Raw genomic sequence first — 27,729 nt, 5'->3', positions numbered from 1 at the left:
TCCCGTTTGTTGCACCGTCGAAATCGCTTTCCCCGCTGCCATGGTTCACCGCCTGAGCGCCATTCAGATGTTTATCAAAGTGCTGCTTCCACCTATCGGTCACCTCACGATCGTCTGTCAGAATACTGCCATTATCATCCCGATACATTTCGGCACGCAGCACAATGCCTTTGCGGGATTCATTCAATTTTTGGTAGAACTTCCGCGTTTCCTGAGAACAATGCAGCTGCTCCTACTTTGCATATTCTTACTTCCCAGGTAGCACTTTTTCTCCCAGAGGTTTTTGGGTTCGCTTTGTCTTCTTCTGTTTGTATCTTTCCACATTCTGACTTGCAGCACTGCGTATCTTGGTCACCCACGCAGCGTTCTCCTCATCCATCAGTATCACCGTCCTACATTCATCGTCACACCAATCGTTCCGTTACACTGCTGATAGCTGTTTTGATGGTGTTCCTCGAGCGGGGCTACGTCCTGCTCGTCCCCTTCCGGCAGCGCAGCTTTGAGCTAGTGCGCGTAGTTGGCGGCGACGTCTGGCTGCTTCAGCCGCGGGAGATCTAATTAAGCCTGGTGTCGGTACCAAATGTTATTCACAACCACAATGGAAAGTTTAAGGCGCATCTTAACCAATCAACGTTAACGTTTCTATAGGATTTGACGTCGATAATGTCTGAGAAGTGCCGACAGTCGATCAAAACGTGGTCGATCTGTGATTCTGCCTGATTTAGTGACCTACAGGTGTAATTACGTAAGAGTATGTGCTGGAAGAAGGTACTACGTACGACCATGTTCTTGGAGGCGGCAAAGTCGATAAGTTTTAGGCCAATTTCATTTATCCTTCTCCTGGCCGACCTGAGCATTGAAATCCCCGATGACGATCTTGATATCATGTTTTGGGCTGCGGTCGAATTCACTCTCCAACTGCGCATAGAATTCATCATTGTCGTCATTCTTACTTCTGAGGTGAGGGCTCTGCACGTTGATGTTGGTCATGTTGAAGAATCGACTCTTGATTCTCAACCTGTACATTCGAGGATTGATTGGCCACCACCCAATCACTCGTTTCCGCATCTCACCCATCACTATGAAAGCTGTACTCAGCTTGTGTGTGTTGCCACAGTTCTGGTAGATGGTATGTCCATCTCTGAACGTACATACCATCCAGTACACCTTCTGCAGCGCTACGACGTCGAAATCGCGGCTTTTCAATACGTCGGAGAGCACTCGTGTGCTCCCTTGGAAGTTGAGACATCGGCAGTTTCACGTCCCGAGCTTCCAATTCTTTGTCCTTTTTCGTCACGTGGGTTTATTCCGATTGTTCCAGTAAGAATTTCCTTGTCCTTCGTTGCCCATTGTCAGCTCCCTTTTTGTTCTTAAGCAGTTTAATGGCGGCTTTGCGTGACAAAAGTTCAATTTTTTGTAGAATTTTCGTGAGAAGGATACAAATGCTCCATTTTCTCGCAATCTATTTCTTCCAGGCAACGCCTCTTATCCCGAAAGAAGTAAGTTTGCTGTCTTCATTTTGTCTCTACGTTTTGACGGGCCCCCTGCTGCAGCATCAACATCCGCTCTTCTCGTCTAAGATCGTCCGGCATTATTCGCCGTAGCAGTCATTGTGGCCTATTCTGCGAGGCAAGGGACGTGACAGATCAAATTTCATTGCCTCGCCATTCGTATTAACTACCATGTCATGTGAATTGAGTCACATCTCACATGCCTTTCCACTGCAGATAGCATCTGTAGAAGGTTGTTTGGCTTTTAACTTCCACTTCTGTTCTGTGCGTCATACAGATTGCAAAGTATTACTAACAATTCAAAGTGGACCGCGAACTCCGGGCGGCCATCAACTTAACATCAAAATGGCTACCAATATGCACCCCATGCAAACAACCGGCGGCAGTATTACAGGAATATCTTCCATTGCCTTTGTGATACTGGGCATTGCATGAAATCGAAGTTGTGGTCAACAGAAAATTGGGAATAATACAGCACATTCCCCGCACTCGATTTGAACTTTTTTTAATGCCAACTGCTGTTGTTCAATAGGGTTCTTATACTCCTAATCGGGCTTGCTTGAACTTATTTACCCTTTACTAATAGGACTGAATATTTGAAATAGTAGTGAGTAAATACTCACTAATTATAGAATACCACTGCAGCAAATTTCGTAGCTAGTCGAATTCTGAATTGTTCGAAATGACTCATTTCATACTTATGCGGCAAAGTTCTATGTATGCAGCAGGACCTACCTCTCTTTCCGGTTTACCAATTTCTCGGGTGTTCCCCATGGCAGTAACATGAGACCTCTCCTGTTTTGCTATTTTTCAAGGGTATTGCTTCGCTACTTGTAATTGAATTCAAAGTGTTGTATGCTGATTACTCGACATTATATTTGGTAGTTCGTTCCATAGATTATTGTATTCGGCTTCAGAGGCTCTGGGACACTGTTGATGCATGAAAAACGGCTTGTTAAAACGGCGGCAGCATCGCAAAATGTCAATGATGATATTTTTTTTTTTTTTTTTGAAACGATGATTCTACAATTGATGAAGGGACGGTAAGGGAAAGTAATGAAGAAGGATTTTTTTCGGGAATGAAGGGGAAGGGTGGGAAGGAAGGGGGGGGGTGGAGGTAATAGGTAGCTATGGTTAACAAGTTGTCGTTGTGACTCCTGTCTTTTGTCCAATGCTGGAAGGTGCATGGGGTCGAACCAAGCTGTAATCAGAGATTATAACCGGATTTGAACCCACAACACCTGCCAGGGCGTGTCGCTCACTGGTACCCCCGTGTACCTTTGAACCACAGAGGCGCTGGACAAAAGAAGTCTGCACAACCCCCCTTATTAACCATAGCGCGACATGGGTTGATCTATTTTTAGACACACAAATTGTGCCTCTTCCTCCACCAACTGTAGAAACCACCGACCGAGAAGTTTTAATCTAACGTCATTTTACTTTCAGGACCTACCTATTACCCCCCCCCCCTTCCTTCCCACCCTTCCCCTTCATTCCCGAAAAAAATCCTTCTTCATTACTTTCCCTTACCGTCCCTTCATCAATTGTAGAATCATCGTTTCAAAAAAAAAACATATTAATATATGCCTGACCGCATTTCAAGGTCTTGACTAAAGTCACGAGTTTGGTCAATTAATGACTTTTTACCGCATTGTCGGTTCATTTGTTTTCAACCAACAAAACCAAATAAATGGGCATGTACTCACAAGAGTCAATATAGTCAATAACCTTTGGGTACTGTTTGACGCCAAACTTACCTTCAACTTACATCGCACCACACTAATATTGAAAGATTTCCAATAGCTCGGTTTCGTCCCCAAAAATTGCACGTAACTTCAATGAGCCTCACTGCCTGCAGGTGCTGTATTGCTCTTTAGTACGCTCACTGCATCAAAATGCTGTCTTGGTTTTATGTCTAACCAATCGCCGGATATTTTTCCAACCAACATCTCATACCGATTCTTTCCATTTCACTCATTCACTTTCACTCAATGACAAATGTTCAAATTTACATTCACTCAGTCCGTAACAAGCTGTTTGCATAATTTTGTATAATAGTAGCTGTATATAAAAAGAATCTGGAAAGTCAGTTGAAAGTTAATGGTAGACTATAACTTGTGTCATTTAATACTAAAAAAGTGCAAAAAATAATTTAACTAATTTGACATTTAACGATATTTTATACCAATTCCTTCAAGCGTTGGTATTCATCGCAATGATAAATGTCAATCTACTACCACCACGATGCAGAAGAAATATTGATATGAATCAGCAATAGATTGACCAAGGAAACAAAGCTTCCGTCTATTTGCAAATTTCTAAACTTTGGTAGTTTCCATGACAAAATCATGTTGGATATATTGACGATGATTTCAATGTGCATATTTCTATCAAAGCTTCTTAATAACGCGATAGAAAAACTTGCGATACATAAAATGTTTTACAAAGATAATAAAGATTACAAAGATAGAATTATTGCGGAGACTCCACCTTTTTAGACTCCCACGCGAAAATTATTAGCGTGCTTTTTTCTGCGTGTCTCACACATGTTTGTAATTTAGCAATTTGAACCATCAGTTTTTCGTTATTGCCTCCCCTTTGCACCCTTCCTTGCTTGATAAGCGTATTTTCCATGTATTTGGTAAGAACAAGATAATTATTATTAAAATATTATTAAATTAAAAATTAATTATTATTAAAATTTGAGTAGGACTCATAAAATGGCTGCAAGGAACAATAACAAATTTTTTATTTTCATTTGATTGGGATATCTCTAAATCGATTAAAATTCGAGTATTGGATCACAACGTGAAGGCAGCAGTTTGGTGTTCAATAAAAAATATGTTTCAAATCAAATAAAAACCGTGTCAAGCGTGAAGATTTCTGTGTCCAAATGTAGATTGTCCAGAACACCTGGAAACAAGTTTTTGATCTCCGATTATTTATGTCACGATGAGGTTGCATTTTCTAATTAGTTTGCAAATTCCAAGAAAAACTATACCTACAGATTGATGATTGTATCCTTCTTATTCTACTGGTCAGCTGAGATTTTATTTGATTGACTAGTTTCTGGTCTAAAAATAAATCAACTTAGGTCTAGCATAATAAAAAACAAAACATATGGTTATAAAAAGATTACCTTTTTTCGCCGTTTTATTTTCGGTCGAATTTACTGAACCTGCTGAACCAGCACTCGAAATCACCCGGTGAATCATCCGGTTTGTTCGCAGCTATCCGCGAAGCTATCACGGAACTGTGGCCATTCACAATTTGTGCGACCTGCTTGTTAAGGTCATGCAATACACGCAAACCTCTGTTGACAGCTAGGAAAAAGTGAAAGAATAAACACAGACGATGCGATACTCCTCGGTTGGCTCAATAAATCGACACTAATCGAACAAAACAACCTGTTATTTAGTAACATTTTGCTCCATTGGTACTCCCGAATAATGTAGCAGAAGGAGTATCTCTTTTGTATTCATCATTTGTTATTCCCGCGGCGCGGGTAAAGTCCCATCGGAGGTCACAGCAGGTCCTCACGGCCAGCAGGAAGTGCTCATCCAAACCCCTATGCCCGGTCTCCTGAACGATAAAGCTGGCAACTTGATTTTTTTTTTTTTTGAAAACTTGAAATGATACGTCATTTTTAATGCAAGTTTCATGCGAGAAACACGAACAAGTTTGGTGGTACCCGTGGTACCGTTAGGCTGGGGAACTTTGAAACTGACATCCTGTGTGCAATACACCAACCAATCGAAAGTCTATTTTAAGCGCGGCGATAGTCTGGATTAAGATTCAAATACGCGTCATTGATTTTTGAGCTTTGAAAAGCAGTTCTTATGCTGTTATGTTTGAACCTTAACGGCATTTGTTTTCCAGTAGTCATACCCTTAAATTTACTATCAAAACGGGTTCTGTGCAACATGTCTAAAGCGACTCCAACAAACAGCGACTGCTGGGGGATTGATCGACTTTTGCTTCCACAAGGACTGATTCAAAAACGGCTGACTCATCGTGATGCAAAAAAATAAACCATTGGAACAACTTTCATCACGGTTGAGTAAATTACATTCGTTACAAGTGCATTGGATTCACCATTCACCCAGGCCATCATTGTTTTGAGCTCTTAAGTTCCGAATGCGACACCTGTCATTAGCCTAATTCAATGAGTTGTTGAAAAACATGGTTCGCAAGAATCAAAGCGATATAAGCTAATAATGAAATAGCGTTTAGAAAGTCCGATCATCAATCCTGCAATGTAAAATAGATTTGTCAGCGTGCAAAAAATTAAAAAAAGACACTCTTTAAATTTTCTTAATACAATAAACTATCATTAGTCATCATTAACTATGAACAGATCAACATTTGAAGGTGATTCGAAACAGAGCCAAATCGTGTTTTTAGGCGTGAACCGCCGTGAACTTGTCAGCATCGTGTTTACTCAACATTGATCACGATAGATTGAATCAAACAGTTAGCTTTGCATATCGTGTACCGGGGGTTAGACTGGGGTGAACGTAATATTTTGTGATGTCGATCAAGTTTCCTGAATCGTTCAGCTATAATCTCCCTAAAGTTCAATGTGAGTAAATAATTCCGAACTAAGTGGACTAATATTCAATTCCGGTGAGGTGCAGGTGAGGTTTGAAGCATAGTTGTCTAATTTGCATTCCACTTCACTACGCAGCATCCGCAAAATTCAAAAACCAGTCTATCATTGCCAAGGCGAAGGACTTTCCGTGGGGTTGCCTTTCTGTTCGCTGCTCGTGGTGAATTTCTGCATGTTTCCAGACGGTACATGAAAGGAAGTGATATTTTTTAAAACGGGTTTGAATCTTAGGCACTAAATAATTCTCCGTGTTTTCAATGCTCAATAATTTACAAAAATTTATTATGTAAATTTACAAGCAAATTTACATGTTGAATGCCGATGGGAGGTTGGATCTGTTATACTATACTTTTGCGGCAGCTTCTCTTTTACATAACTAGGAACAAGGATTCCTTATATAGGGTTACAGACCATCTTCGTCATACATAAACTCGACTTTATTGCGAGTTTTTATAAGAATTAATCAACAAGTACTCAAACTTTTTACACCAAATAAATCTGACACACCTTGCCTGTATGTATGTATACCCATCTAGCTTGAAAAAATATTTCGGAACTTACATTTCTCTGTGGAACAATTTTTCATGCTCCAGCGGGAGCTCGTCATACGAAAATTCATTTCGTCATAAGCAAGATTTCTTTCATTTATCATGGACAGACAGCATTTATTTACAAAAATGTATTAACGTATTCTACTAACCCAACTACTATAAAAAGAGTGGAAATAGTTAAAAAGCTCAAAATTTCAAGTAATTACTCTTCGTCATACTCAAGCTTCTCTTCGTCATAGTCAAAACTGGTAGAAAAACCAAGAGGACTTCTATTTTTTGAACAAATATTGAAAAATAGTAATTTTCTAACATAATCTTTTCCTCGATAGTGAAGAGACAATCCATAAATATCAATACCAGGTTGGTTTGACTGTAATTCGCATCGAAATTGGTTATTATGCTGTTTTCTTGTTGATATGTCTGGAAAGTAGACGAATCTATCCTGTACCCTATTCCAACATATATTTTGATTCGAAACTTCAGACAAACGGTTCTAACGTTCGCGGTTAGCAAAATTTACACAATAAAATAAACTTTAACTAATCGCTTCAATTAACCCGTGAAGTTTTGTCTTCAGGTGTTTCGTAGTATTTAATCGAATCGAGCTTCTTCGCTCTTGTCCTATTTGACCTTGCCTAAAAAACGAGACCCGGCAAAAAGCCTCTTGTGGAAGTCTAGCTAGCAGACAGTAGAACTATATCATTTCAATTGGGACAGCCTGAAGAAACACGATTGCGTCGCTATGGATGGCAAAATGTACGGCAAGATCGCTTTCAGACAAAATTGATATAAAACCGATAAAGTTACTGCGTTTGCTGGAGCACTATTATTGCGGAGATACCACCTTTACAGACTCCCACGCGAAAATTATTAGCGTGGATATTTTCTGCGTGTCCCACCCATGTTTGCAATTAGCAATTTGAACCATCAGTTTTTCATTTTTGCCTCTCCACTACACCCCTCCTTGCTTGACAAGCATATTTTCAATGTAATTGATAAGTACAGGATAATCATTATTAAAATATGAATTTGCGTAGGTCTCGTAAAATTTCTGCAAGGAACAATAGGTTGATTGCCTTTTTTGTCCGACTTGACAAGCTGTAACTGTGCAAATTTATTTCAACAGTGGTACAACGACAATAACGTTACTGTGGTTCCCAAGTAATGGAATTCAACCAATACTCCAAACCTACAGTTGATTAACGAATATGATGCGATCAGTTTGTTAAGACGGAAACGGAAAACAAGAGCAGAACTGTAAGCGACAAGAATACCAAACAATTGGGTTAATAGCTATACAATTCGGCCGAAGAAATTCTGCGCTTCGACGGGCAACGGAGCAGCGTTTATGTTAATTTGAGCGATGTTATTTGAAGAGTTCAATTCGCCCAGCTTTCCTGGTGTAGAAGAGTATTTTATTAATATTTCAACTTTTAGCGAGTGTTTTCATATCGAGTAGTTTACAGCGGTCTTGATATAGCGGAAGCAATAAAGGGTTTTACCGGGAAAGGTAAACATTTCCTTTGGACTACTTCTTTTCTGGAAGACCTGGGTATTGTCAGAAGAGAGGCCCGTAAGAAAATACCCGGGAGTGAGCACGTTCAGCTCGTCAGGGTTATCTGGCAATCAAGTAAGCGGGCGAGAATTCATGACCGCTTCAACCGTTGTCAGGCCCTCGAATAAAAGTTGTCGTTGACCCAGAACCTGAATAAGTGACATCTTTGCAGACTTCACAGCAGCCTCCCAGAGGCCACCGAAGTTAGGCGCACGCGTCGGGATGAACTTCCACACGATGCCACGGTGGGAAGTTTCATTGGCGATCTCAGCCGACGTAGATAGATCATTCAGCAAATCGTTGAGCTCTCGAAGGTGGTTGCTAGCACCTTGGAAGTTGAGGCCGTTATCCGAATGTATTTCGGCAGGTAAACCTCGGCGGGATATGAAGCGTCGCAAGATGCCTAAGAGGGCGGCAGTAGTGAGATCCCCTGCTAGCTCAAGGTGAACAGCCTTTGTGCTGAAACGCATGAAGACGGCGATGTAGGCCTTTTGGGATGCTGACCGGGCCGGGCCACAATAGTCGACTCCTGTGACAGCGAATACACGAGTGGGAGTTATACGAGGCTTTGGGAGTTGACCAGGGGGTTGAGAAACTGAGACAGGGTTGTTCCGAAAGCAGCGAATACAATTGCCGAAAATATTACTTGCCAGTCCTCTACCCTTTAAAGGCCAGAACTCTTACCGGATTTGAGCGGGTGTCATGCGGGGCCCGAATGAAGTGCCATTTCATGATATACGACTACCACCTCTAGAAAAAATGGTTACCTGGAATAATTATGGGGTACTGAACGGCGTACGATTCTTTAGCAAGTCTAAGCCGGCCACCAACTCGGAGTATGCCTAGTTGATCCAAATGAGTCTCATTGAGCGCATCGCACCAAAACATATTTAGCTTCTTGCAGATCCTTAACGCTAAGTAATGGTGTAATGGGGGGCGACTTACGGTGTTGACACCTTCGGATAAATCTTAGACAGTACACACAATAGGCAGGACAATTCGCAAAAGTTTCCAGTAGGACGAATAGCGTTCCAAAAGCGGATGGGTTAGTGTGTAGTCCGTTCCCAACAAACATTTTTATTGAATAGTAGCTTATTCAACCATTGTATAGCTTATTACCGGGAAGCAGGTGCTTGATAAGCTATTATACAACAAAAAGGTTTGTTGGGGTTACCACAAGAACGTTTTTTGTCTTCTGCAGCAATTCCGCCGATGGTCTCTCGTACTCCAACTGCTCTTTAGTATTCCAATGGTGGCCTGGTAGTGAAAGCCAATATGGACTATGGAACTATAGCGGTTTATCAGGAAGGTCTTTTGGTATGACGCCTCGGGACACAAGCTCAGCTGTATTTTCCGTCCCTTTGACAAGGTCCACCGATGTCCCTTAGTGAGTTCCTGAATGTGAGATACTCGATTTGCGACACATATTGGCAGCTTCAGCAATGACAGTACAATGGACGAGTCTGACCAGAATCAAGCCTCAATGTCTTCCATCTTGAGTGCATGAACGGTTACTCGGTAAAGTTTTACAGCAACAAAAGCTCTACACAATTCCGACCTTGCAAGCGTAACCTTCTTCAGACTTACGGGATGAGACTTTGCGGCCAACAACTCGACTTTGATCTGCCCAAACTGACTAATTGAACGAGCATCAATACATGCACCATTGGCGGCTTCGGATGCATCCGAAAATATATGAAACTGTATAAGCAGTGGATGATCGGTAAACGCGTAACGGGATGATACAGGAAAGTAATGGCAGCTGTTGACAGAAATCTGCCCACTGTTTCTCCAAGTCTGGCGATAATGGATCATCCCAACCTTGAGTAGCCACCCATAGTAGGTGCATTCGAATCTTGGCCCATGCAATAACAAGCGCTGTAATACCGGTTGAATCAAATAACTGCGCCTAGTCCATTGTCCGCTTACCGTAAGACCCGTCGCGTCGATGCTTAACAAATCTGGCCCTGGTTTCCAGTTGATTCTCAATGTTTTAACACGCTCTTGGGCGAAGCTAAGTGTAGACGAAGTTCCCAATTCAACAGCAGCCAATCCTGCTAACGCGTTCAGCGAACTTGATTTCGCATTTTCGCAGTCTGAAGCCACCTTTTGACTACAGTAGTTTCAATACTAGCTGAAACAAGAAAGTTTCTTCAGAGACTGGTCCTTCGATGTAGTCATCAATATAAAAGTCACGAACAAGCGCCGCTTTTTCCCGTGGGTAGCGACCACCTTCGTCATAGGCCAGCTGCTGCCAACATCGCGTTGCACAGAACGATGATGGGGTTAGTCCAAAGGTAACCCTAGACATCTCGTACGTTGGAATTGGTTCCGAAGGCGAGAATCTCCACGGAATCTGGAGTTGGGGAGTATCGTCTGGGTGTACCACCACATGTAAGTACATCTTCTTGATGTCAGCAACGAGAGCAACCAAATGCTTGCGAAATCGTTGAAACAGATCAAATAGAAGGTCCCGGATTACTGGACCTATCATCAGCGCGTCGTTCAGAGAGTAATTGGATGACGACTTGGTTGAACCGTCGAAAACTGTCTGTCTCTTAGTAGTCGCGCTTGCCTTTTTGAAGACAGGGTGGTGAGTAGGATTGGGCGATACCGTATCGATACCCGCGATATCGATACTCGAAGGCCGATATTTCGATATATTTCATCGATACTTACGACGTCGATATTATGCTAAATCGATAATTTCATCCCGATACTGTTCTGATAAAGCGGGATATGCAGCTGAAAAAATATAGACTAAAACTAGGTCAGGAAATGCTCAAAAAAACAAAGTTTTTAGGATTTTTTCTCGCACTGTTTTCTTTTCGGGTAGCTTCTAAGCTTAATTCTCAAATTTACTTTATTAGAAATGACCTCGACACAGCCGTTTTTATGTTAGACGACTTTAAACGAGCCGAACTGTGTCGATTTCGGTACAAGTGCCGAACTGCAAGATTTGTTAAATTCGTTATAATCTTATCGATCTGGCAACCGTGCTGTGCAATGTTCTGAGTGTCCGACCCTTATGCAAAACCTTGAACAATGTCACTTACGTGTTTAACGCTTATTGAACAGTAAGTGCGTACGATATGCGATTTTCAGCAATTCAAAACTGACCAGAGAGCACATAGAGTAGTATTGGGCGTTGAAGGCATAAAGATTTTCCAGTTTTTTACGCGCCATAATAGCGGTGAAAGTGGCAGAGGTGGGACAGAGATCGAGCAGAGCTAGAACCGGAAAGGAGCAACTCCCGGCGGAACTCTGCAGGAATGGCCAAGAACCGCCAGCAACGACACATCACTGGATGGTTTCAGGGGTTTGGGAGAGAGCTGCCGGATGAGTGGATTGAGGGTGTGGTTTGTCCCATCTACAGAAAGGGGGATCGGATAGATTGCTGCAATTACCGCAGCATAACGCTGGTCAAAGTCACCAACAGATTTTGTTACGTCGTCTATCCCCGGTGGCTGGAGAGTTCGTAGGGTAGTACCAGGTTGGCTTTTGAACCACCATCAACCCATCATATTTTTGTGGATTCCGGGGCAGCATACGATTCAGTCGGGCGTGAACAGCTGTGGTGCGGTTTTCCGTACAAAGCGACGTGTCCGAAATAGAGTTGTACTGGAGCGAGTGATGTGTTGCGTGCGTGTTTTGGGGGCCCTCTCTTTGCTCAACATGTTTTTTATTGATTAATTTTTATGAATCCCTTCTTTTGAGTAGCATTTCCTAATCCCAGAATGCCGCCTTAAATAGTATCGATAAATCTAATATCGATGCTTCACGAGCGATATATCGACGGTATCGATAAAGCGGCGGATTTGATATTGATATTCAATTATCGATACTTTTGGGAATTTTGCCCAATCCTAGCTGGTGAGGTAAGTAGAAAGCGATCGCGTATATCGCGCTTCAGCTCCTCTTCCGGAACGATGTCCATGTGATTTTGATCCAAATAAGCTTGCATTGCTTCATTATATCGCCTGCATAGTTCCGGATCCGTGCTTAACCGCCGTTCGAGTTGAACAAGCCTTCGTACCGCCATATCCTTCGCTTCACCGATCATCTGCTCAAAATCCATTCGCTTCGGCAAATACACCACATAACGTCCCGTTGGGTCACGAAAAGGAATGGTTTGAAAGTGCATTTCACAATCCTTTTCTTCCTCAGTCAGCTTTGGTGCCTCTTGCAGTTCCTCAAGCATCCAAATACGCCCAATTCTTTCCTCTAAACTAGTTGTATTGACCGTCGTGGTAGCAAGGAAGAAGGTTCATACTTCCTAAATCCACCCGAAGACGGTGTTGACGAAAAGTGAAAGCCCTTCGCCTACATGCTGTATTTGAACTCTACCGTTATTTAGCAACAAGAACTCGTAGAAGTATTCCAAGCCCAGAAGAATGACAATCGGAGTTCGCTTATGAAAACCTGGATCCGCCAAGGGCATATCGGGTGAAAGATTCCAGGTGCCGATCGGAAACGTCGTTGAAGGTTGATCCTCCGTTACTTTTTTAATAACCAAAAAATCCATCGGCACCGAATACTCTGTAATACGGGAACCATTTGTAGCAGACACAGAATTACTTATCTGTTTCCACGAACTGCCAACATCCGCGATTAGCACATTAGTTGCCTTTCTGGGTAACCTTAAGATCTGCCTTAACCGGTCCGAAATAAGATTTACTTGCGATCCGCTACCGAGCAGCGCTCTCGCTATATGCAACCGCCCATTGCAATCCTTCACCGAGACGAGCGTCGATAAGAATACGTGCACCTCACGTGATCCGCAGCAACATTAGCTGCATAGAATGTAGCTACCGCACTCTGAAGAGATTGTTGAAGGGTTTCTGTTGCGGTTGCTGTAGTTGTAGGAACACCAGATTGTTTTGGACCCTGAGCATCAGGCGTAGAACTTGATGAAGAACTTGAAGACAATATCCCAGGATGTAGCAGAGTGTGGTGCTTCTTCCTACACGTTCGGCAGCGATAATTTGAATTACACTCTCGAACGTAGTGGCCCCGTTAGAGACAATTATTGCATTGTCTCTTGGAGTTTACGAACTGGAATCGTTTATCCAGTGCCATTTTTATGAAATAAGGACAATTACTGATAGAATGGGGTCCGCCACAAGACACACACTTCGGAAACGCGTTTTCTGAAGGTATGTGTACGGAGAGTTTCGGCATGGGTTTCTTGAACGGTATAGTAGAGAAGGTGGAGACACGATGACTTTCAGCAAATTGGTTGACTGACATCGCAACAAGAATTGCCCTCCATTAGTTGAAGGTATGCAGGTTCTTCTTTATTCACATGCGAATTCGCTTCTTCAGCGACTGCAGCAGCGTATGAAGACAGACAGTACGATAAATCAAACGATTTGACCACGTAAATTTTTAGATGATCAGCGTAGCGGAGCTTTTATTGAAGCACAGTGCACACGTTGTTGAATAAGGAAAACAGTAGGGGTCCTGGACTCCCAAGTAACATTTTTGTTGTATAATAGCTTATTAAACTATTGTACAGCTGATTTCCGTGGTACAAGTGCTTGATAAGCTGTTATACAACAAAAATGTTACTTGGGCTGCTTCCTTGTGGGACACCAGATTGTCAATTTGAGCATCGTTTTCTATGTTTCGTACACAATATGATGTAAATTCCGTAAGATTAGTGACAGTAGATCGTCCAGGGTAGAATCCGTGCTGATCACAAAATATGTGTCGTCGCGGGGTCAGTCCCGGCGTAGTGGTTAGCATTCACGCCTCTCACGCCGAGGACCCGGGTTCAAATCCCAGCCCCGCAGAAGTCACGAATGACATAAGCTGTTAAAGTGACTATAATCTAACAAAAAAAATATGTGCCGTTTTGCTTTGTACATCAGATGTTTGCTTATAAGATTTTGAATCAGTTCAAAATCACTGAAAAATGATCGGTGGCTTGATTAAACCTCCAAAGTGAAGGAGAGTTGTTTTTTGGCAACTTTCTCTTGATTATACCTTGTTTTGTAAACAATTCAACACAGATAAAGTTGAGTATTTTCAGTAAATATAAATCAAATCAAATTAACACGATCTTTCAATGCGAAATGTGCCAGCCTCGATAAAATTTCGAACATCATCAAAAATACTGAATGAGCTGAACATGCTACGATTACCATATCACAACTCGTAGCAATTAGATGGGTAATTTAATACCTATCGTGTTACTTCGGCTTAGGAACCACATACAAATCATAAAATCAGCTCAAAATTTCATAGCCAAATGTCAAGTTTAGTGCATCACATCTATAGATGCCCGATACCACGGTCAAACACGCCTGCCTGGCAGCCAATTCGGCCTCCAGCCGTCAGTTCGCGTGGTTCTAGGTCCGAACCTTCAGCCGATTTCGACAACGGACGTGCGGACGATCCTAGCGACCGACGACGCAAAGTAGCGAAAGAAAACTTCAATTGCACCGTGATGACTCTCGTGCTGTGCATACTAATTCGGCCTGCTGCCGCTGAAGTGTGTTGCTCCGATTGCTAATTTAGCAGGCAATCACGTTAAACCATTGAAATTCTTGCTACGGTTGGAGTCAAATTTTTATTAGCAATGAGTGGATAGTGAAGACTTTCGCGAACTTTTTATATTCATTATATCAAGCAACACTATCAACCAGCGGTAGAGAGATTGGCGTGACTCAAGAGTCAATGGTACTGCTATGAAATCGGTTTCGGAACAAATTAAAGCCTATGGAATTTATTGGTCGTACATACGATCGTAATAATAGACCGTCCCAAACTTAAACGCAAAGTCAAATCGTGCAAATTCGATAAATAACGCACGCGCGTAAGTGTCGTTCCTACTGAAACGTGACTTAATCGATTTGGTAGCGGCTTTAAATAGCTTCATATTCTTCAGATCTGGCAACTGATTATGGGCCGGCGAGCATTGTCGCGGGACGTGTACTGAAAGTGAATTTCTATCGAAAGTTGCCATCCAATTAGGTCATCGTATCGTGCGTTTATACTCAACTTTCTGTTTTATTCTTCTATCGTTACAGTCATAGCTACCTATCAGGAACCAGTACCAGGATGGATCGATAATTTCTACGGACCGACAGGGGTGATTGCGGGTGCCGGAACGGGAGTACTACGAACACTTCGAGCAGATCCCGCGAAGGTGGCCAATATGGTACCGGTGGATCTATGCGTAAATGGTATCATTTCCGCCGCCTGGGATATTGCCGAACGATTCCAAAAGTAACTTGCTCGCTTAGTAGTCTCTACTTGAGGTTTTAATGAATTCTGCCTTTTTTGTAGAGAAATTATGCCCGATCCGGAAATACCAGTTTACAACTTCTGTACGGAAAAGTGCAACTGTATTACCTGGAATGACTTCACCTATACCACAATCAAGTTCGGATCTATGTACCCCACGATGAAGTCTATCTGGTATCTGTGCTACTACAACAATCCGAATAGGATCATGCACTTCCTGGCGGTTCTGTTTCTGCACTATGCTCCAGCGATATTCTTTGACGTAATCGCATTGTTTATTGGACGAAAACCAAGGTGAGTAGAGTGTATATACTTTCCTATTGTTGTTAATATATGAGCCTCTACTAATCTTATCTCAACAGACTCATGCGCACGTACAAGAAAATCCACCGCTTCATGGACGTTATCGAGTACTTCTCCATGCGCCAATGGGAATTCAAAATGGAAAATAAAAACGCATTGTGGCGGAAATTGTCACTGGCGGATCAGAAACTTTTCTTCTTCGACATGCGTCAAATCAACTGGGACTTCTTCCTGGAGCAGTACTTCTGCGGCATCCGACAGTACCTGATGAAAGACCCGCTGGAAACCGTCCCGGAGGCACTGGTCCGATGGAATCGGTAAGCTAACCGCCAATGAATATCAGCATGAATCCTAAACTTCACCGTTCTTTTCTTTATTTTATCATTTCAGTCTCTACTGGCTGCATCAGGCTGTCAAGGTTATTGTGCTACTACTGGCATACAAGCTGCTCTCCACGGTTTGGGGCTTCATCTTTAGCTAGACCAAGAACCCCATTACCCATCTCATTATGCTCCAGTTTCGATTGCAAGATCGCAACATCATGCATTTCATCGTAAGCAAACCACGAGTTCACCCTTCAGCATCACCATGCGCCACCGAAATCATTCGGTAGACCAATCGCTCCGCGAGACAACCGAAACCATCATATCTCATCTACCAGCACCCCCAGAAATAAAGATTCAAAGATTCATTCGATAGCTTTACGGCCTTATTGTTGAAAGCGAGATATCGATTTTTTGAACGAATCCAAATGTATTGGACGCACCACTTCTAGTGGTTAGATAATAGATTTGATCGAAAAAGCGTTTTCAAGTTTTCAACGACAAGGAGGTTAGTACCTTCCCTCGAATAAGTTATTTAGCAAGAACGCATGTGGTACCAAAAGACCGACACCATGTGTAACAAGATAGAGGGCATCATTTTGTGAAGGAATATTGCTCTAATACTTGCACCGTGGAAGCGTTCAGTCTTTGCTTTGTTATTGTTTCATAACATTTGTTTTCCGTTTCCAAATTGAGAACGATATTTTTGTTTGTGTCATTCCACTAGCTTAAGTGAAAATAGGATTAGTAATAAATATGCTCAAATATTGACGATTTGGAAATTGGAACGGTCTCCTCAGATACCAGATTAATCTATACTGTGCAAAGAAATGCAATGCAACAGTAATTAATATTATTGAAAGAGCAATAAAATGAATCGTTCCAGATTTTTAACAACCGGTTTTTGTAATAAATAAAATTAAGAGAATGGTTAATAAAGTATACCCAAATGATCAACTAAAAATATCCTTAAAGAGAAAAAATACCTGTATAAACTAAAACAAAAATGACTCCTCACCTATCATAAACCAACCGTAATGATTATCACTGGCGTACCCAAACCTAAACAGAGGGTGAAACACGGACCTTTCAAAAGCATGTTTTTGGCCGGCCAAATAGGTTAAAAATTTCGAATTTCCGAGTCCGGTCACGACATTTTGTTTTCAGTCTAGTGGACTAGTGGACATGAAATTGTTACTAAACTTATAATTGGACTTGATAGATTAGGATTTTAATTTGAATTCGGACTTCAACTTGGACTTAACGTTTTATTTGAAAGTGGGCTTAAAATTGAACTGGAAATGGGACTTGCAATTAGACGTGAAATAGGGTTTGAAATGGGACGTAAAATTACACTATAAATTTGATTTGAAATAGGAATTTCATTTGACCTGAAATACGACTTGAAATTGTATTTGAAATTGGAGTTAAAATTGGCATTAAACTAGAATTGAGAATGAACATGAAATTGGACTTAAATTGAACTTGAAATTGCACCTGATATTAAACCTAAAATCGAAAGTTGTCAAATTAGACTTAAAATTGGACTTATTGTGGGACATGAAATTGGACTAAACTGAAACTGTTTTTTTTAAATTAGACTAAATTAGAATTGTAGCTGAAGAAAAACTTGAAATTGGCATTAAATTAGTCATGAAATTGAACTTACATTTTAGATCAATTTACTTTGCTTATTATAATTAAGTCCATTCTTTAAAGCGAGTGACGTATTTCCTGCAAGGCTGTGTGAATTGAGTCCTAGATTGAGTTGTAAGTTGCGAAACGTTCCTCATGAAGCTCTCACGTCATTCGCTTCGAATTGACTGATACCGAACAAAACACAATGGCAGCGAATTCAAATTACCGTGTCACGCAGAATAAGCCCCAATAACTTGGTAAATATTTGTCGACTAACATTTGAAAAGGGCGGATAAGCCAACTGTCAAACAGAACGAGTGAGAGTTCATTTTCCTATGCTGCTCCCAAAGTAAATTGATATATACCAGGTATGTGACCATCGAGGGTTGCATTAGTGTGTGTAGAAAGAAGAAGAAATAGTTCTGAAATATGGTGGAACTTGCATGAAAATTAAAACTAAATTAATTGTAATTAATGAATGCAGCTATATTATTCCAGAGAAATATTTGAACATTTACAATGAAATGTAAGGAATATATTTTAAAGTCATTTGCACTTGTAGCCTTCTTTATTATGCGTAAAAAATTTGAGAACATGGGTGACTAACTATTTCGATGTGCAATTGAAAAATGAATTAATGTTAATGTAATACTTCACGATCAATGCGGTATACGGTTGCTTGAATTAAAACACGTTCCATCCAACATTTTGCTTGCATGATGCTCTTGAATATCTGCCTTTGATGTCTACTTTAAAAAAATAGTTTTATTCGAATAGATGCTTGTGCTACTGCTTGAAAATCCTTAAGTTGAAGTCACTGTTCCAAGATGATACCTTTTTATCATAAATTTACCCGTCTCAACACTACGTAGAAAACCATAAAAAGTAATCTTAGATTGCTACAAAACGGTCTTAGAAGATAATTAACACTTTAAAAGCTTACCAGAAATCAGACGAAAAATATCGCGGGCGGATAACAATGTTGCTCATGCTGCTTATTGAACAATCATGTCCGAGCATTTTAAAAAAAATCTTTTTTGTTTTACTACTTGTAGGAAAGCGATATAACGACATTTCTTTGAGACATCTTGATACCGCTTTGACGAAAAAATTTCCGCTTGCAATTTGGAATGTTGCACTTCATTGTATTCATGAAAATACATACTAGAAATAATGTTCTAAGCATAAACATAAAAGCTGTAAGAAAAAAAAAGACAAATCTTGCGTATCCAACGATTTTTTTAAAAAATTAACTAATTTTCCATACAAAATGCTCGAAATCTCAGAACTAGTGTAGATGTGTTAGTGCAAAGTGTATATGACAGCTCGCATTGTCATATACCTGGTATATATCAATTTACTTTGTGCTGCTCCAGCAAAAAATAACTCTCACCCGTTCTGTTTGACAGTTGGCTTATCCGCCCCTTTCAAATGTTGGTCGACATTTGAGAGTAAATATTAATAGGGTAGTTGATCCAATAGTTGTGGTAGTACCAATAGTTGCGCTACTACTCATTATTAATGCATATTTTTGTCACCGTAGCATTTTAGATAAAACAATTACATTCATTATATAAAACAGGTTTTTAGAAGTATTGGTAGTTAGACTACACCATTTAAAATTAAAGCATTATTTGCTAAAATGCCAATTTTCCAAAATCTAACGCGCAGTTGGAGCACACAACTATAGGCGCTCATCTATAGTTTTGCTACGATGTTTTTTCACTTAGCAACCTAGCAATGTATATGGAATAGCACAATTAAAGGAACATCAAACTTAATTAAGGAAACATTAGCGCAACTGTTGGTACCATATAATTGAATCGGATAATTCATTTTTTCTTTGTAAAGCTTCTCGTACAATGAAAGCAATTGTCTTGCCTTATGACAAATACCTTGTATTTGATAAATTTATATCCCACAAGCATTAATTGAAGCATATACCTCAATAAACAAGCAAAATAAAGTTATATTGTGCTTAGTGGCGCAACTAATGGATCATCTACCCTAATTGATATTGAGGAAAAAAAACTCTGTTCAATTCTTAAACAGCATTTTTCATAAACTGTACTTACCTATTACTTCCATACTTACAAATACCACAGTACTTAAGAAGGTCCTACAAAACTTGATATTTTTTATTTATGAATAATCTGAAGGCAACTGTAAAAGCCATATTTTCGAATTAATGAAGCTTGATCTACGGAGCGAGTGGCATAAAACGAGAAATTTTAGAATCGAATCGAATAACATGAGAGTTTCAAGACGAACCTTTCACAGAATGCGTCATAATTCACATAAGACCACAGAAACTGCGAATGGTAGGGCCATGAAAATGAAACATCCAGCCTGAGCCTATTATGCTGTATTTCGGCGGTTGAGTTATTCGAATGAACGTAAGAGATATTCTAAATTCCGCCTGAAATAGGGAAAACAATTCGTTCGAAACTAGTCGAACGAAGTATCCGTTGGAAAACCGAAACAAAGTTGATAGTTGTCCCCAATATTGATAGAAACGATGATGTATAATTCTGTGTAGCTTTTGAGCTTTTGAGATGAATTATTGTATAAACCAGCTTTTACTTCTTGGTTGCGTGATATGACAATGTTTGACAGGTTCTTTTATTAGGAGGGGAAAGGTTCCAACCCTCAATTGGTGCTGTATTTCTTTCACAAAAAAAAACTACATATTCAATATGAAAAACTTTTACTCCAAACCATTATTTTGATACGTAAGAACTATGGAATACCGTCACCGTTTGCGATGTGCACCATCCGTGCACCGTGCTATTTTTCTCTCAAACTATTCAGTCTTACCGATCAACGGTAGATAACGGTTGTGGAACAACAATCCTCGGGCGAGCATTGCGCACGAAATAACGCACACAATTCCCGGTGGAACAAACTTCCCGGAACGAGCCCACCGTGAGCCCATCATTCCAGCCAGCACTAGAGATGTTCCAATCTGCAGCAACGGCCGTGGAGGTTGCTGTGACGTCAAATAGGCGCCGTATCCAAGGATTATCCCGAAGGTTACTCCGGCGGCCAGTGACGGGACGGATGCTAGTTAAGTCAAAGAACAATCGTTAGTACTAAGTGAAGTAAGTCAAAAAAAAGTCATAATTACAAGCTTTCACGTAGCCCATGATGCCACCGGCAGCAACCGTGGCGGCATAAGCATATCCCAATATATCAACCGGCATTCTGCACTAGCTCAAAGTTTTAAACAGTAAATTGCACAATCAACAAAACACTGAAAAACAAATCTCATTCAGGCACAGGCAGTCAATCCAATTTGACATCAGGGATGCCAAGGGATTTTTTTTTTTTTGCAATTGTATTTATCCAAATAATGGTAATTTTTTATTGTACCTTGCAGCAATTTTACGAGACCTACTCAAATTCGTTTTTTAATAATAATTATCCTGTACTTACTAAATGCACTGAATCTATGCTTGTCAAGCAAGGAGGGGCAATAACGAAAAACTGATGGTTCAAATCGCTAAATTGCAAACATGTGTGGTAAACGCAGAAAATAACCACGCTAATAATTTTCGCGTGGGACTCTAAATAAGTGGAAACTCTATGGAATAAGCAGCTGATACTTCGCCGACATACAATTTTAATATGTTATAACTATTTTCTAAAGACTGTAAGTAATCTACTATTTTTTATTCAAAAAACGTCCAAACCACCTGTTCTTCCACTAGAACTAGACAGTAGGCCGATAAATGCCATCGCTTAATGGGCTGAAAATACCCTCCCGTGCCCTATTTCCTTCTCAAAGGAAATAATAAATAAAATAAAAAAGTACTAAATATGTCCTTCACTCGATTGCGACTTTATTTGCAAACTTTACCAAAAACCGGTGAAAGGTATATATCTGATAATGTATAGTAAGTCTGGCATCCTTGAGCAGTTATGATAATAATCACATAACACGTAACAGAAATTCGGACCACCATTGCTTTACACTCTTAAATAGTTTCGCATATAAACATATTTGAATGAATATAAATTTTCTTTATTGCTGATTGCAAGAAAAATGTTACCTTCTAAAACGCGCAATCTCATAAAAGTGCTATTTTACATTGAATTGTTTCGATATCTTCGGCACACTTTTCGTTATATGCGTATTGAGATTGCTGACAGCTACCGTACGCACACTATGCGCGATGTGAAGTAGTAGAGGTGTGGAGCAACGTACCGTTTGTTTGTGTTAGCAGCGCAAATAATGTAAACAGCAAGAATGACGTCAATCTCGCCCTATTCTTCTTACGGGCATAAAAAAGCATAAACATTGTGCCGTACAACGATGACACTAACACACCAATACTTTTTAGCATATTACGAACACAAACGTGCCGCGTTTGCCGTACCTTAGTAATAGTGTACATAGCACTATGCGTACACGCGATTTGTTGTTGCTGTTGTTGGTTTTTCCATGACGTTTTTCAAACTGGGGGAAAACAAACCACCAAGACAACCGCAAATTAGCAAGTTCTATTCCAAACATTAAGGGCACAAAATAAAATATGCGAACGACTTTTAAAAAGATTGATTTTTGTTTCCAGTTCCAGAGATTGATTCCAGTATGATGGAGTTTTAAGGCAAACCAGCCTACCAGTTGAAAGAAAGCCCCATTAAAACAAACTAATAAAAGTCATAAAATTTTCTACACGGACATAGTTCTAGCTAGTACTCGCCCCCTGAATACTGGAGTCACTATGGGAACGCTCTCTTAAGCAATGTTGCAAATTATCGCATCAAAGAGCATTCACGATCCAGTTGCCTGCGATAATATTCATGCATTAGTTTTTCCGCTAGTCTCTCTGAAGAACAAAAAACGCAATGCAGGACTAGCAAATCATTCTTTTCAAAATGGATGGTAGAGTTGATCGCTATATAGCATATGACAAATTTTTCATTGGTTTCTTACTGTTACTTACTTACTTATGTGTCCATGTCCGCCGGTCCGGCGGAACAAAGGGATGCAATCAGAGATCTACACTGCTGACGGTTACCCGCCATGGGTTTTACCTGTCGCCAGGACAGGTTCTCGTCTACAGTCCGGATGTCGTTGGCTAAGCTCCGTCGCCATGAGCCTCTGGGTCTGCCTCTTCTACGCTGTCCTTGTGGATTTCAGTCGAGTGCTTCTCTGCAAACCTCGTTCGCTCCTTTCCTCAAGGTGGGTCCGATCCACTTCCACCTACGTTCTGTGGAATTTCTGTGGCTATCGGCCGTTGATGACACCGACGATGGAGTTCCTCATTGGATATCCAGTTATCAGGCCACCAGGCACGAATGATGTATCGCAGGCACCGATTAATGAATACCTGCAGTTTTTGCGTTGTCTCTGCTGAGACGCACCACGTTTCGCAGGTATACAGCAGTACGGATTTAAAGTTTGAATTAAAGATTCGGGTTTTCGTGCGTAGAGTGATCTGGTTTGAGCGCCAAATGTTTCGCAGACCTGCAAAGGCACCCCTGGCCTTCCTGATCCGTGTGGCTATATCAATCTTGGTACCACCATCGGGCGTTGTTTGGCTACCAAGATATTGAAAGACGTCGTCCCGCTACTGTGAAGTTGGTGGAATTGTCAGTGTTCACTACCATTGACTGTGAGACCTGCTGCCTGGGAGCTCTCGGAGAGGTCGTCTAACTTGCTCTGCATATCGTTTCGGCGTTGTGCGAGAAAGACAATGTCGTCGGTTAGGTCGAGGTCATTTAGCTGCTCCATCGTTAGAGGATTCCAAGGCAATCCTCGATTTGGTCTACTCTCAATTGCTCCTACTCCTCCTGCTCCTGCTCCTGCTACTCCTGCTCCTAATATCTCATCCATAACGATGAGAAACAGGAGCGGTGATAAAACCCTGCAACCCTGTCTCACGCCAGCAGTAACCCGGACAAGACGCCGTCGTGCAAAACCTCACACGAAAACGCCTCGTACTGAGCCTCGATGAGATGGACTAGCTTATCTGGAACTCCTCTACGCCTAAGTGCGCCCCAGATGTTTTCGTGGTTGAGTCGGTCGAACGCCTTTTCGAAGTCAACGAACACCCGCAGAAGAGAGTCCTGGAATTCGTTGATCTGCTCCAATATAATGTGGAGCGTTGTGATATGGTCTACATACGCCGGAGAGTAGCGTTGATCTTCTCCTGGATCCGGTTGAGGATTAGTTTACAGAGTAGTCGGAGAGTAATACAGAGCAACGTGATGCCGAAACGAGTTACCGCATTCAGTTAGGTCTCCTTTCTTAAAGACTTTGACCAATATGCCCTGCATCCAGTCCACCGGAAAAGTTACGGTTTCCCATGTATTGCTGAAAAGCTGTTGCATCATCTGGGTTGACAAAGATGGGTCAGCTTTGAGCATTTCGGCTGAAATACAGTCTATCCCTGGCGCTCTATTGGACTTCATACTCTTGATGGCTGCTACAATTTCATCCAGCGATGGTGCCTCCGAGTTAACGCGATTAATTCGACGAACTGTAGGCGTCATATGCTGCTGGTCTCTGCCATTTGAAACTCGGAAGAGTTGTTCAAAAGGTTCAGTCCATCGCTTAAGCTGTTCTGTACGGTCAGTCAATAGCTGACCAGCTCTGTCCTTTAGCGGCATCTTTGTATTCATCCTGGTACCACTAAGTCGGCGAGATTTACCGTACAACAAACGGATATCATCATTGGCGGCGGCGGTTTCTGCTTGTTCGGCTAGGGAGTTAGTCCAGGCTCTCTTATCCCACTTACAAGCACGTTTAACAACCCTCTCCAGTTCGGCGTATCGTTGACAGGCAGCTGACTTAGCCGATCTGGTCAGCGCTCGCTCAATGCCGGCTTTCGCCTCTCTCCGCTCGTCGATCTTCCTCCAAGTTTCATCCGAAATCCACTCCCTCCGCCCGCTGCGCGCTTTGTCGAGGGTTTCATCACTGGTCGTGATGAAGGCGTTTTTGATACCGGTCCATTGCTCTTCGATGGTTCCACCAGGTGGCAACTCCGAGGTTCGAGATTCCAGTTGTTCTATAAAGGCCATTTTCACCTCAGGATTCTCCAATCGGCGGACGTCGTAGCGGCACCCAACGTTCTCCTCCTGTCTTTGGGCACGTGCGACGCGCAGACGTATCTCAGCGATAAAAAAATGGTCGGATGCTATATCAGCACTGCGTTTGTTGCGTACATCAAGAAGGCTCCTTCGCCATTTCCGGTTGATGCAGATGTGGTCGATTTGGTTTTCTGTTCGGCCGTCGCGGGAAACCCACGTGACTTTATGTATTGGTCTATGGGGGAAGAGCGATCCACTAATGACCATGTTGTTACCATAGAATTCTATAAACAGCTCCCCGTTTTCGCTCCTCTCTTAGGCCATGGCGTCCCATGACGCGTTCAAGGTCCGCGTTGTTGTAGCCAACTTTCGCGTTGAAGTCGCCCATATGGGTTTGGATGTCCCCCTTCGGGATTTTCTCAACCACGCTGTTCAGCTGGCTGTAAAGACTCTCTTTCTCCTGCAGGTCGGCAGCATCTCTTGGAGCATAGCACTGGATTGCTGTAAGGTTCCTAACCCGTGCTCTGAATCTGGCATCGATTATTCGCTCATTTAGTGGTTCCCACTTCATCAGGGCCGCATGTGTCCCTGGGTTCAGTAGGAATCCAACTCAACTTTCTCGAGTAGCATTTTCACCTCGTATGCCAGAGTAGAGCAAGACTTGCCCGAATGAAGAAAAAAGTGGACTCGGACTAATGTGAGACCAATAATCATCCGTTGCGCGTTGTCGGAGGTTTTTGAGTAGCTTCTCAAACAATAAATGACATCCTACATAAAAGGTAATGGCTTGCTGACGGACCGTCAGTCTATATGTATCTGTAGTAAACAGAGCATCAAAACCGCAATTCTTCGAGTAAACAATGATGAAGGTATCCGACCTAAATACTCTTCTGTTGCCGTAAGCCTGCTAGAATCGTACATGTGTGGAAGAAGACAGACTGTGTTTTGTGGTGATTGCTGCTCCCGTAATGTGGAAGTACTAACCGGTGTTCCTCAAGGCTCAGTATTCGGTTCTCTACTTGGTCCTTGTGCACGTGAGCTAGTCAGGATGATAAATGCGGATCCAGAACGTGTTGAGGATTGGTCACAGCGGAATAAACTTTTTGTGAATCCTGCAAAGAACTAATCACTATTCATCACTAGCCGATGTCGCAGAGATGGAAGCATCGTTCCACCAATGGCAGTACCTAGACTTGTTCTAGATGGTCCGAGTATTGAATGGTCAGAAAGTGCCAGCAACCTGGGATTTATTTTCTAATACGATTTGCGGTGAGATGACTTGTCAGCATAACAATGTGGAAAAATCTATGTCAGCCTCCGAACACTCGGCTGTTGTACCGCCTCTGCATCGACCGACGTTAAGCTGACGCTATTTAAATCCTGAATCTGCCGCATTTCCTATTTGGCGATATTTATCTCATACGCTCCAGCAAAAGCTCCTTCGATCAGTTACGTGTCGCACTAAACCGTTGCATGAAATACGTGTATGGACTGAGCCATGTGAGTCTCAGCAACAGAACCTCATTGGAACATAAAGGAATTTTCGAAAAACACAGTCCTCCAGTACTCTTCATCAGAGACTCATCCAAAAACCGTGGACGCCGATTGCAATACTTTGTGGTTCCAGCCAACAACACTGCATGTTACGCTGCTTCGCTGTTCATTCGTCGCGTGGTAAACTGGAACTCGCTACCGCCCGAAGTAAAACGTTCATCGTTGAAAGCAATGTCCAAGAGAGGCTGCTTAAATTGTTGGAACCGTACAATCTAAATTTAAATAGATTAGACAATGATAATGATATATCCAAGATATGTGAGAATAAGACGCTATCGGAGTAATGGATGGAAGGGGTTGTTTGTCCCATCTGCAAACCTGGTGATTTCGTGAGTAAAACGTGCCCACGCATTTTATCTTTATTAACTTCAAAGCAGCATACGATACAATCGTTCGGGATCAGAGTTGGAGATATTGCACGAACACGGTTTTCCTCTCAAACTAACGCGAGCGATCAAAGCTACATTGAATCTAGTGATGTGCTTTGTGCACATCTCGGGGTCGCTCTCGAGTCCCTTCAAGACGCGGCGAGGGGTGATATAACGTGACGACTTATCCTACATACTATACATACATCCTACATTCGCTCTTGAATGGGTGTCCGACCAGTAGACATCGAAACGAGAGGCCCGATATTCAGCCAAAGTCACCAACTCCTATAGTCTATAGATTTCACAAATAAATTTGATATCATGGCCAGGAGCTTTGTGTTGACGGAAGCAGTCTACGACAGACTTAAAGCGGACTCCGGGAGAATTGCGCTAAAAGTAAATGCGTTGCAGACCACATATGAGAAAGACATAGGCTTAAAGGAGACAAATGCACGCTTCCCACGGACGGACGGATGAGTTCATCTATTTGCCATCGCCGTTGATCGCGCACATCACTAGTAAGGAGCAGGGATGGCACGCACATTTTCATTAGATTTTGCTTTTTCGATTGTACCGCCTCAGCCAAGCATTTCAAAAAGTGGCGTATGAGTGATTCATAGAATGAATTATAATCTACAATATTGCTGAAATAAGTATTACAAATTGATACACCCCTATTCTGTATTTCGAACGGCTGGGGTTTTCGACCGAAACTGGATGGTATTCTTCAATCCAGCAAAATCAAATGGACACAACTAATAAGAGTGATAGGCTGCGAACCCGTTGGTGAGCGCCCGATATTGTAGCCTTATAGTACCACAACTAGAAAAGATAAAGCAATGCACCAATTCAGCAATATTGACGCCCATCAAGTAGACCTTAGACAAAGTAAAACTTGCCAGCATCATGGAACTTCTAATTTCAACCGCACGGTATAAGTAAAGGGTGCTATTCGTTCCGTTTGTTACAATAACTAAGAGCAACCAACATTTCGTTCAATTTGTAGTTTTATTCAACTTATACAC

The 27,729-nt window shown here is 41.7% G+C and overlaps 2 protein-coding genes across 2 annotated transcripts in view; one reads left to right on the top strand and one right to left on the bottom strand.

The window, feature by feature from the left end:
• LOC128735640 (fatty acyl-CoA reductase wat) overlaps positions 1-16,261 on the top strand; it is a 62,485-nt gene extending 46,224 nt beyond the window's left edge. Inside the window, exons 6-9 of the mRNA XM_053830124.1 lie at positions 15,261-15,459; positions 15,520-15,771; positions 15,840-16,097; positions 16,171-16,261. Of these exons, the coding sequence (XP_053686099.1) occupies positions 15,261-15,459; positions 15,520-15,771; positions 15,840-16,097; positions 16,171-16,261 (800 nt within the window). The remainder of the gene's footprint in view (positions 1-15,260; positions 15,460-15,519; positions 15,772-15,839; positions 16,098-16,170) is intronic.
• Positions 16,262-20,445: 4,184 nt separating this feature from the next.
• Positions 20,446-21,010, bottom strand: LOC128737641 (transmembrane protein 14 homolog). The gene is made up of 2 exons (XM_053832317.1): positions 20,869-21,010; positions 20,446-20,804 (listed from the first exon to the last, which is right to left on the bottom strand). Exons 1-2 carry the CDS (start codon positions 20,942-20,944, stop codon positions 20,545-20,547), a joined length of 336 nt encoding a protein of 111 aa, XP_053688292.1. The 5' UTR covers positions 20,945-21,010; the 3' UTR covers positions 20,446-20,544.
• Positions 21,011-27,729: the final 6,719 nt, after the last annotated feature.

The sequence above is a fragment of the Sabethes cyaneus genome, chromosome 2 (assembly GCF_943734655.1).
Source record: "Sabethes cyaneus chromosome 2, idSabCyanKW18_F2, whole genome shotgun sequence".
In the NCBI taxonomy this organism is placed as follows: Eukaryota; Metazoa; Arthropoda; class Insecta; order Diptera; family Culicidae; genus Sabethes; species Sabethes cyaneus.
Note: the sequence above shows the minus strand (reverse complement) of the source record. Positions and strands in the feature narration are given on the sequence as shown.